General features: G+C 27.1%; 2 protein-coding genes across 2 annotated transcripts; one reads left to right on the top strand and one right to left on the bottom strand.

Moving 5' to 3' along the window:
• Positions 1–5,260: 5,260 nt before the first annotated feature.
• Positions 5,261–8,813, bottom strand: LOC106788620 (zinc finger protein 626-like). The gene is made up of 8 exons (XM_014752038.1): positions 8,280–8,813; positions 7,232–7,796; positions 6,910–7,177; positions 6,620–6,817; positions 6,384–6,551; positions 6,104–6,296; positions 5,753–6,016; positions 5,261–5,652 (listed from the first exon to the last, which is right to left on the bottom strand). The coding sequence occupies exons 1-8, from the start codon at positions 8,403–8,405 to the stop codon at positions 5,404–5,406; spliced, it is 2,031 nt and encodes a 676-aa protein (XP_014607524.1). The 5' UTR covers positions 8,406–8,813; the 3' UTR covers positions 5,261–5,403.
• Positions 8,814–8,956: 143 nt separating this feature from the next.
• Positions 8,957–11,895, top strand: LOC106788615 (G-protein coupled receptor 143-like). The gene is made up of 6 exons (XM_014752030.1): positions 8,957–9,455; positions 9,528–9,639; positions 9,931–10,025; positions 10,101–10,279; positions 10,358–10,685; positions 10,783–11,895. The coding sequence occupies exons 1-6, from the start codon at positions 9,306–9,308 to the stop codon at positions 11,002–11,004; spliced, it is 1,086 nt and encodes a 361-aa protein (XP_014607516.1). The 5' UTR covers positions 8,957–9,305; the 3' UTR covers positions 11,005–11,895.
• Positions 11,896–12,052: the final 157 nt, after the last annotated feature.

Raw genomic sequence — 12,052 nt, forward strand, 5'->3', positions numbered from 1 at the left:
TATATATATACAAGGTAGTCCTCACGTAATTTGTGCATTTGTATAACTTTTAGATTTATACAAAAGTTGTATAGCTTAAAGGAATACATTTATATAATGCATTTATACTATTATGAAGATTTGTAAGTTAATTATGTTTTCTTTTTCTTTCTTTTTCAAATAGAATATTTTTTTTTTTTTTATATCAAAACACATGGAAGAATATCGAATTGTGATTGTGTGTTAGCATAATATACATTTGCGATAAGATTGAATCTTCAACTTGATATTACGTGAAGAAAATATCTAATAAAAATAAACTGTTGTTGTTACGTTTATAAATTTTCAAGATAAAGACATAAAGATAAGCAGCAATATTTCGAATTAATTTACTCATCGAGAGGGGGAGGGAAATCGTGTTAACTCGGTTTTGTTCGAGTCTTTTTTCAACGTCATTAACATCGAATGCCTTCTTGGTTCCCGCGTTGAGAATGCAACAGGTGAACTCACTTGATTTTACATTGAAAGCTCTCAAGAGGAAAGAAAGAAAGAAAGAAAGAAAGAAAGAAAGAAAGAAAGAAAGAGAGAGAGAAATAAATAAAGAAATAATTTTCTTTTTTTTTTTTTCCCTTGCTAATTACTCATCACTGATTTTCACGCTTTGTCCATGTTACATTTTTTTCTTTGAATAAATTAATTAAACGCTTCCTAAGATATTATTTGAAACCTTAAGAACCCTCTATATAAAATACATATACAGTGGAAAACAAAAGTATTAGACAATCATTTAATTTTTTTTTTGTTTATATAACATTTAATATATAAATTCCTAAAGAGTACAATTTTGTATTTATCTATTTTCATCGTAAAATAATTAAGTTTAAATATATTGTGTAAGCTATGGAAATGTAATAAGTATATTTAAAAAAAAACAAGGTGTTTTTAAAATTAATATTTAGCTAACAAATCAATTTTCTCTGTGCGTTTTGCATTAGTATATTATTATTTGTTTATTCCATACAAGTGTAATCTCTCAAACGATTTGTAATATATATTCTGTGGAAAATAAAATTAAAATAGAAAATCTTACGATTAGATAATTTTTTACAATATATATATGTAAAATATATTATTTTAAAAAATTATATAAACTGTGGGAATACTTTTGTTCAACACTGTATACGTTTATTTGTATATGTATATAATTCCATGCGTAGGAGTAATTACACGACGGTTTTTCCAACTGTTGAAAAACAATAGTCCGAGAAAGGGTTCGTCCTACTTACTAAAGCGAATTCACAGATATGTTTAGTTAGAACTCACCTCATAAAGTTAGCAAAAGTACACGCAATTATATATATTATATTATATTATATATATATATATATACGTGCCTTTGTCTTCTTTCGGGGTAACTGCGCAAATGGTTGCTTAAAAAAGGGGTTACCTTTCAAATCTCTCACAGTTTCTCTTAAGTTTTGTAATTTTCCCGCGTACTCAAATCACCGCAATAGTCTTCCACTTGGAAAATGAACAGTCGTTTTTCCATGAAAGATAATTATTATTATTATTTTCGCTTTAACCAACCTTTAGAAATCAAATACACAATGCGATTGTCTACTGTTTAATTACCTGCGAATAGAAATACTCACATTAATATATATATATATATATACATTTAATATTATAATTATTATATTATATTTTATAATTATTTCCTAACGCGTTCTCTTATTTATAATATAATAATTCAATTCAATAAATTATTTTATTTCTTACTACGAATGACCGTCAAAAATAATTATTCTTCTCTATCATTCGATCGATGACGAATAAACTGATCGTCACAAATTAATACTAATCGTGTCATCGTTTTTAATAGAAACTAATACACTATATACTTACATCTATTACAATCTAGTAGGAACAATATTATTGTCTTTATTCGAAATATAGGAAGAAATAAATGAAGTTGTTCCGTTTAATGGTTTAACATTTGAATAAGTTGATGGCGGGAAATCAAGACCAGGAGGAGCATGCGTTGTCATTGTGTCTTTGAACTAAATTAAAAAGAAAAATTTATTTTGACGTTAGACAAAAAGGAATAAGGATTCTTATCGATATTCTCATACGCGCGTTTCCGTTCTCATAGATTATATGTTAGATTGTTTTAAAACCGGAAATACATATATACATTTATTCGGTACCTTGTATTGTCTAGAAAATAGGCCTTTTATCGACCACAACCTTTCCAACATTCGTTTCGTTCTATATCAATTTTCCTTAAACAAAATTTAATCAATTATTATGTATTTTACATTTTTTATCTACTTTTTAAATATACATAAAAATTCAAACGATGTTTATATTATTATTATCAATATCGTACTTTATCAATTTAGTGTATATAGATAATTTGAATTTCAGCCATTTTCTATATTATAATTTCTGGAAATTTGAATAGAAGTGTATATTATTATTTATATAGATTATATTAATTAAATGTTACCTTTGTCAAAATTAACTATAATTATGCAACACTTTTTAATTGTACTATTAAATCGTATCTATTGTTAATGAGATTTAGAACTAATTTAATAGCGATACTTTTGAAAATACAACAAGTACCGCTATCGGTTGGTGTAATGCGTAAACATTACAGGTGTACTGTTACAGTGCACCGTATTTATCATCGGCCCCACCCTCCTGGGGGGTAATACAGATATTTAATTAATATTTATAAAAATTCAAACCGTAGGAACACTGGCAAGGAACCTCAACAGCAGAAAAAATGAATAAGCACTCCTTATTGCACATTTAAAATCTATAACTGCACACCTTATTAATAATTAATTAATTAGTTATTATAATTACAAAAACAAAAACGTATTCTCTCATTTCTAAGCAAAGTAATGAAGTTTTCTATTGTTTTTTATTTTCAATCAATTGCTGACATTTTGTTTGTCCGTTTTTCTCCGGTCTTTCTAGCTCCAATACGATATCGGTTTATTTTTTAATCTAATAAGTCTTTTTCCTGTACCTGTTTCAAGACAATCGTTCTTAACGAGTAAACTCCTTTAATTAATAATTAAAACAAAATATTTATATTAGATTTTTAATTGTTACTTACTTTTAAATGTATATAGAATTTAATTACACATTTACTTTGTGTAGACTGCTAGTTATAAAAAGTTACTAGGAAATAAGAAAGTTTCAAAAATATTGAAATTCTAGTAACTTGGCTAAGCCGATTTTGGTAATAGTAGTGCTCTACCTTTATCTTACCGAAAAATTTTCACCGCAGAAAGAAAAGAATAAATGCTTGTAATTGCTCACCAATTGCTCATTTAAAATCCATAATTGCTCGCCTTATTAACTAATAATTTTTTTATTGTCGGTAATTCTGTTGGTAAGTTACCATCAGATCTCGGTCGGTAATTCTGTTGATAAATTACCATCAGATTTCGGTCGGTAATTCTGTTGGTAAGTTGCCATCAGATCTCGGTCGGTAAGTCGTATTACCGGCAGTAAAAAAATTATTAGTTAATAAGGCGAGCAATTATTGATTTTAAATAAGCAAATTATTGAGCAATTACAAGCATTTATTCTTTTCTTTCTGCTCTGAAAATTTTTCGGTAAGATAAAGGTAGAGCACTACTATTACCAAAATTGGCTTAGCCAGGTTACTAGAATTTCAATATTTTTGAAACTTTCTTATTTCCTAGTAACTTTTAATAACTAGCAGTCTACGCAAAGTGAATGTGTAATTAAATTCTATATACATTTAAAAGCAAGCAACAATTAAAAATCTAATATAAATATTTTGTTTTAATTATTAATTATAGGAGTTTACTCGTTAAGAACGATTGTCTTAGAACAGGTACAGGAAAGACTTACTAGATTAAAAAATAAACCGATATCGTGGTATTGGATAATAAATTCATAATATTTATACATATATATTTTATCTGAACTTTGTTATTTTTATACGAAATTATTGTAAATAGTTTCATATTGACAATGACAATGATAATGATTAATAGTCGTGATATATAATGACGATGATGATGATAATAATAATAATAATAATAATAATAATAAATATAATAGTTAATTTTTTTTTCTTTTTTATCTCTCATAATAAAATTGATTTCTTATGTAACATTTAATATTAACAAAAATCCAAATATTATAAAGTTTATTTAAACGTCGCTAAATTTATTTAATATGTTTATTACTCAATTTAGACGACTGCCAAAACGTTTTCTGATATTTTATAATATTTTAATAATACGACATTCGCGCGAATACTGCAGAACTTAAATTTCTGGCTTTGATAATAATATTCTCACAAGGAAACTATCTTTTTACAAAACATTTAAAAGTTTTAGTACTTCTTTGTAACATGTTTAAAATAAATATAAATAATTATGGAAATTACATTTTTCTTTTTTTTCTTATTTTTTACCTCCTTTCAACGTAATCATTTTTATGAATCATAAATTAATTCATATTAATATTGCTATCATAAGGTAGCTTTAATTCTTTTTTTCATTTTATATGCGTTAAAAAATTCATTAGTAGCTATACTTTACAAATACTGTAAATAATGAGCAGAAAATACTGGATTTATTTATTCAGTATTTACTACTCTCCTATATCTTATTCTAGAAGTTATAAAATTCTTTTCATCTGTAAATTGTACTTCTGTATAAATATGATTGTATGTAATATACTATAGCAACATAAATATACAGGATATCCTAGTTGTTCCGCCCATGATTTTATCAGCATATTCTATAAGTGAAAATAAAAAAAAACATGTTATACAAATACATTGTTTTATTAGTTTCGCTTATAAAATATGTTGAAAAAACTGAAACACCCTGTATATATATATATATATATATGTAATGTAATTAATTATGCAAGTAAATTATATAGAAGATATGTACAAAAAAATAATTTTACCGATAACGATGTTAACTTTAGTTATATTAAAAACAAAGAGACAAAAATACACAATGTTCTTTTTTGTCATATCTGTATTAGCTAAAATAATTCTACCTATATAATTTCTTACGCCGGAATTCTGATGTACAATTTACAATACATATAACTGAATAATGAATAATTCAGGATTATCGTTACGTAATACGATAAAAAAGATTGATATGTATTTTAGTATTTTAGAAAAATCATCTAAAACGTAATATAACAAATTAGTATTGTTAATAAAATTAAATTAATATATATATTTAATATAATTAATTTTCTTAGTTAATAATATAACTAAATTTGAAATGCGTCTTTACAGAGTTAAAAATAAGATTCTAATTTAGTTAAAAAAAAAAAAAGGCTTGTACCTGAACAGCTATGTATATAGCTATTCTTCTATCTTTTAATTATTAAATTAAACTAACTTTATCTATGTTGCATTAAATCGGTTTCTGTAACATTAGAAATATTATAAAAGTTATAAGGTAAATTTGGGGGTAAAAAGTTTTGTAATGCTGCTGGCATTGCATTGAAATACGTCGGATTTCTTTCTCGAAAAACAGTATCTTGTACTGTACCGGATACATCTGCTTGAAAAGTTTGTATTGCTGTTGTTGGTATAGCTTGTACGACTATCGGTTGAGGTGCAGTTACATGTGGTACAGTTTGTATTACCTAATTAAGTAATATAAGAGTATAGAAAAATAATCAAAGAATAAATTATTATAATAGTCATTTCTGAAAAATAAAATGTAATTGATAATAATTAATATACCTGTACAGTTGTTGATTCTGTTTGTGACATGGAAAGAGGATCTTCTGCGGTATTAGCTTGAATCGAATGTTGTTGTTGCTGTTGTTCCTGTTGCTGTGATTGTTGCTGCTGCGATTGTTGAGACTGTGATAAATGCTTGGTATGTGAAGTATTGATTCCATGTCTACGTTTCATATGTTTATTATAATTCGGCCAATTTGTGAAGTGGTGTTGACATTCTAAGCAACTGTATGGTCGCTCACCGGTATGCTGTCGTCTATGTGTCTGAAATATAAAATAAAAATTATATGTTAGAAATAAATATTTTATATTCTATAGATTGTAATATAAAAAATATATATATATCTTTACCGTTAAAATTCCTTTAAAACGAAAACATTTACCACAGAATTCACAAGTAAAGGGCATTGCACCTGTATGTATCCTATGATGTTCCCTTAAAGTGCCCTTTTCTCTAAACGTTCTACCACAAACAGCACATTGGTGTGGTTTAGCTCCGGTATGAACTGTTTCATGTTTCTTCAATTGTAATGGTGTTTTAAATCTATAAAATAGTTTATACAATATATTAAGAAATAAATAAAAAATTTATATATATATGTAATATATTTAATAATTTAAATGAACATACGCTTTAGGACATTGAGAACAACTATATGGCTTGTCTGCGGAATGAGTTAAGAAGTGAGCTTCTAAATTTCCTTTTTGTACGAAACTTTTACCGCATTGATCGCAAGTAAAATTTCTAACTCCAGAATGAATGCGTTTGTGTGTGACCAAATTAGGTTTAGTAGAAAACCTATAAATGCATAAAGATATTAATATAATATAAATGAATATATTATTTTTTATAATTGACAATAATACCTTTTATCACATTGATCACAAGGGTGACGATTTTTTACAGAATCCGGTAAATGACATTTACTATGAATGTATAAACCGTTTTGTTGTCTAAATGCTTTACCACACGTTTGACAAACAAATGGACGTTCCTCGCTGTGAACTGCTCTATGCGAGTCTAATACTTTTTTATGTATAAATGATTTCCCGCAATCCTCGCAACTATATACAGAATAAAAAACATAAAGTTAGTCGAATATATTAACAACACTGTAAATATATTTGTAAAATTTGTAATATATAAAAGTTCTTACTTAAACTTAGCTTTAGTTTTATGCCTTTTAACGTGGGTAAGAAAACCATAATATTTGTCGTACACTTTGCAGCATTGTACGCACATATATTTAGCTTGTTGATTATGTTCAGTTTCATGATGTTCTTCCAATGCTTCTAAACTTGGTAATTTGTCGTTACAATCGGTACATAACCAAGGATATCTATCCAATCCTTCTCCTCTTTTGCGCCCAGGTTTTGGTGGTTCCGCCGCACGAGATTCTATCATTTCCAAGTCAGAATCCGTTCCTACAAATTAAAGAATACAAAAAGGTGTAAAAAGTAAGTCAAATAAATTCTTACCGGTCATATAATTATCTGGAACTTTGATGTTAGATTTTATATCATTATTTCCTTTCTTTAAATCAGAATTTAAACATAATTCCAAGTCGTCCATTCTTTGCATTTGACTTTTCTTCTTAACTTTTTTCTTCGTCTGTTTGGGCAAACCTTTTTTAACTTGAATTTTACATTTCTGTTGCTTCACAGTCTCATATTTTTCTTGATCGCAATCGTTATCATTATCATTATCATTATCATTTTCATTTTCATTTACATTTTCATTTTCGTTTTCATTACTAAAATAAGTATTTGTAATATCTACAGCAGTATTATGAATGTAATTATCTGTTAGTTGACAGTCATCGATAGTTTCGACAACCTCTTCTACTTTTGGAAACTCAACAACAGTTTTCTTAATAAAATCTATATTTGGTTCTAAAGTCGATGGCTCAGACTTGGGCTCTATTAGTAATTGTCTCAATGATGCTTGTGCTTGATTAGTCTTCTCAAAAAATTCACTGCATTGATTTAATGATACACAACAGTCTATACAAACTGAGAGTGGTAATCCATCTGTTATTAGTACCTATAATGTGATACACAAAAAATTAGAGAGACACAATATAATAAAACCAGTATGTTAATGAACAAAAACATCTACATTTCATTAAACATTATAACGACTGATATCTAAACAGCATAAATTACATCTCTAGCCTTGAGTAATATTCTAGCAAAAAGTAAATGATTTAAAAGAAAAAAGTAATATAAAGTAAGCGGAACAAAATCTAAAAGTATAGAATAAAAAAGCAATCCATTGTTATATCATACTTGTATCATAACATTATTTATCATATTTTTACTTATAGAAAATACTATGGAAAAATTTTACAAAATAAACTGGGATATCTTGCATATATGAGGCAGTATATACAATATACATAAAAACATTTCAATTTTTAAAGAAGCATATGAAATTAGTTTTGGAATGATTTAAAAGAAAAAAAAGTAAAAAATATAAAAAAACTAAAGGAACGAGTTGTCAAAACTGCAAGGAAATTAAAATTACCTGAATTTGTAAACACTTAGAGATTTTAGCTTCTATCGCTAATTTTTGTCCTTCGGCGTCATAAATACCGATGAAGTTCTCTTTGGTCTCGGCACAGAGCCGGCAAAGTTCCGGCTCCGTCATCATTCAAAGCGCGAAAAATCCGAGAACATTTACGTTATGGCAGTTCATTGTAATTAACACGAGATAATACAGAAATTTATTCCGATGCAATTAAGTGCTTCGTAGACGTCGTAAACAAAAGATTGGCATAGACGCTAACTCCGACAGCGGACATGTTTTCTTTCTCCGGAGAAAAATATTGTACGTCTGTCTCTCTCGATCTTGCACTAGTTCCATTCACTTGATCCGCCATTAAATGCATTAAATGCATCTACATTTCGCACTGATCGGATTGTTGACGTTGATTGAAAATTCTACATTTATTTTTATACACCGTCATGTTCAAGAACAATGATACACGTATTTTGATTCATTTGTTGTTTATAAAAATTATTTTATATTCTCCCCTTCTCTCCCTAACCATCGGTCACTCGAATTCGTGACATCTGTCGATAATTCTTGGAAACATTGTATTGAAAAAAATCATCAGATAGTGCAGGTTTCTACTATACCGATTGTAATATTTTTTATTGAAATTATTAATTGAAAATTTAAAATATAGCTTTGGTGCGGCGTTAACATCGTGTTGATGATAATGAATCGTGATAATCTTGTCTTGAAACTTATGTTCCACGTTGTTGATAAATAAAAAAATGATATTAATATGAGATTATATATATATGTATATATTTCTTGAGATGTATGATTGAAGCTATTGAAAAAAATGTAGTTTTTAATTAAAATCTTATACACTTGTGTCATATGTTAATATTTAATTGTATATACTTCACATAAATTTGTAATTTAATCGAATAAATAAGAGAAATTGTTTCGAACAGATAAAAATATGATATATGAATAATTAAAGTGCCTTTAACTGATATTCATAAAATTTATATAACATCTCTTAATATAGCTGATAACATGGCTGATCCAACGATACAAACATTTTGTTGTCGCCATACGAATAAAACTGATATGGCTATTAGAATAATGGAAGAATTTAATACAGATATTTATAATATAGTATGCATGCTTTCTTCAACGATGGGTATACTTGGAGCTGTTTATCAAGTAATTAATAATCATTGATATTCTATGTCATTACCATGCTAATTATATAAAACCAAACCATTGTATTTATAGGTATTGCCTAGAGAAATGTCTAATCTCCCTCACCGATGGAATAGTTTCTCAGCATCGAGGGGACGTGAGATTATTGTATGGCTTGCTGTTGCTGACTTGTTTGCCTCATTAGGTATTTTACTTGTTTTTTATTCTCACTATCTCCTTCATTGCAACATATATTTCTATAATATACAGGGTGCCTGTATGTGAAAACCAAAGTTAAAAATGTAGAATCTAATTTGTTGAGTACACGTATACTTGACTAAATTTACAACTCAAAAAAGAGGAATCATTGCCTGCTCGCATGTACCACCAATTACAAGACACCCTATACATAATTTTCTATCTCTCTTTTTCTTGTTATTCATTTTTCTTTTAAATATAGAAATACCAAACAATTACATCATTTTTATCTTTTAAGGTATATTCATACGATCTGCGTTATGGATCAACTTTAAATCTATCATGCCGATGGAAGAAGATACTTCCAGTGTTGTATTCTGTGCTCTTTCTTCGGTAAATTAATTTTTATATTGTATAAGAATATATGCTTACATGTACAATGATTTAAAAAACATATTCATTTTTAAGGCATGGACGCAATACTTTTACATGGCAACATGGATTTGGACACTATGTTATACTATCGATATGAAATTGTTACTTAGTGATAGACCTGGTCGTCCTATTTGTTATCACATGTTTGCATGGATTTGTCCTGCCTTATTGACAATTTTCGGTTTGTCAATATTGTACATTCCAGATGCAAAGTAAAGTATTAGTTTAACATCATTTTTTAGTATATGAAATTTTGTGTTAGTAATATTAATTAATAATATTTATTTCAGCTGTCATAATTTAACGTCATTATCCATCGCTATATTACGTATTTTACCTAATTATTGTGCTACATACGTTTTACTCGCAATCGTTATGATTATAAATCCACTTCTTTACGTTGCTTCAACTCGTGATCTCAAAACAGCTGTTACGTGCAGTTTATCACAAATAACAGGACGAGAAAGAAAATTGGTTCAAACGATCAGACTTAAATTTGCATTGATTAATATTGTTTATTACATATGTTGGGTACCAAATTTAATCAATGGTATCTTATTATGGACGCTGTGGTTTAAATTACCTGTTAAAGCTATTATTACTTTGTGGTACATAATGGTAAGTTGATGAAAATAAAATAAAAAATTAAAGAAATAATAATAAATTATTAAATAAACAAATGATAATTTTTCTGTGTGTCTGGATTAACATGTAGGCGGTGACAAATCCACTTCAAGCATTTTTCAATGCACTGGTTTATCAGAGATGGGGCAGAAAAGAAAAATTTCGATTGGAGTGGTGTCAAAAATTAGGAAGCTTTAGTTTAAGTCAAATGTCGAAAGGTAATAAAGATATTAATTTAACGGAATCGTCACCATTGTTAAATCAATACGCTTATACGCCTCATACGAGTATAAACGGGTCTTCCTCGTTATGAAACAAAACTGTGGTACAATTTTCAATGCAATGTACTGCTAGAAATGTTGACTAGTTACGATGGAAACATCGTGTTGTACATTTTTATACACAGGACGTATTACAATATCAAGATTAAGAGTACTTGTACTTGTATTTCATTTTAATCTTATCGAACAAATATTAAAGACTAATATTAATACTGCCAGATAATAATTATTATTAAATATGATAGAATGCATTTATGCATATTAAAATGATTAATTAAAGTTACATATATATATACACGTTATATACTATTTTATAAAAGTATATATACATGCGTACTTTCAAAAATATTTTTCAAATTAAATCGAAGAGAAGAGTTTTAAAATTCAAATATTGTGGAGCGGGGTTTCTCAAATTCTTCCACTTGGCGACTTTGATTTTAAATGAATTGATATAAAATACATTTTTATAACTACAACACAAATACCCCTATTTAAAACAAATACAATTAAATAAATGTAATAAATACAAGGAGATTTATTTTATACATCTAAGAGTATATATAGTTTTCACATATATACAATGTTATGCATATAATTAGTACATTTTTTTTTGTACATCTAATAGATTTATATTTTATATTTATTATTGAACGTAAAATCGTAAAATTTAAATGCATACAAATAAAAAAAAACTACTTATATGTTACTACGTTAGATTATTTAAAAGTAAATTAAATTAATATATTTAGAAAGAGGAGATTCTAAGATTGTTATAATTTATTACATTTGATTTCAAAACTTTGTATACACGCTTCAATATTAATATGTCATTTACGAGTATGCTTCCGTTGTACGGATCAGTTACAATGTGAAAATAAATTTTATCACGAAGTAAATAAAGGGGATGAAATATTACAATATAATGCATTTAAAATATTTCGATATTAGTCACTGGTAATATTCCAATAATATTATTTTCAATTACAAATAAATACTGTACTTTATAGACTATTGTTTTAAAAATATAACTTGATAAATATCGTATTATCGTATTTAATAATAAAAAAGTTAATATTCTTT

The sequence above is a fragment of the Polistes canadensis genome, unplaced genomic scaffold, assembly GCF_001313835.1.
Source record: "Polistes canadensis isolate GaletaPanama2010 unplaced genomic scaffold, ASM131383v1 scaffold_145, whole genome shotgun sequence".
NCBI classification, from domain to species: Eukaryota; Metazoa; Arthropoda; class Insecta; order Hymenoptera; family Vespidae; genus Polistes; species Polistes canadensis.

Coding starts and splice junctions, on each gene's coding strand:
- LOC106788620 (XM_014752038.1), bottom strand. CDS start 8,405: ATGATGACGGAGCCGGAACTTTGCCGGCTCTGTGCCGAGACCAAAGAG. Junction 7,178..7,231: donor TCCAGATAATTATATGACCG/GTAAGAATTTAT, acceptor TTTAATTTGTAG/GAACGGATTCTGACTTGGAA. Junction 5,653..5,752: donor CAGAATCAACAACTGTACAG/GTATATTAATTA, acceptor TTACTTAATTAG/GTAATACAAACTGTACCACA.
- LOC106788615 (XM_014752030.1), top strand. CDS start 9,306: ATGGCTGATCCAACGATACAAACATTTTGTTGTCGCCATACGAATAAA. Junction 9,456..9,527: donor TACTTGGAGCTGTTTATCAA/GTAATTAATAAT, acceptor TTGTATTTATAG/GTATTGCCTAGAGAAATGTC. Junction 10,280..10,357: donor TTGTACATTCCAGATGCAAA/GTAAAGTATTAG, acceptor TATTTATTTCAG/CTGTCATAATTTAACGTCAT.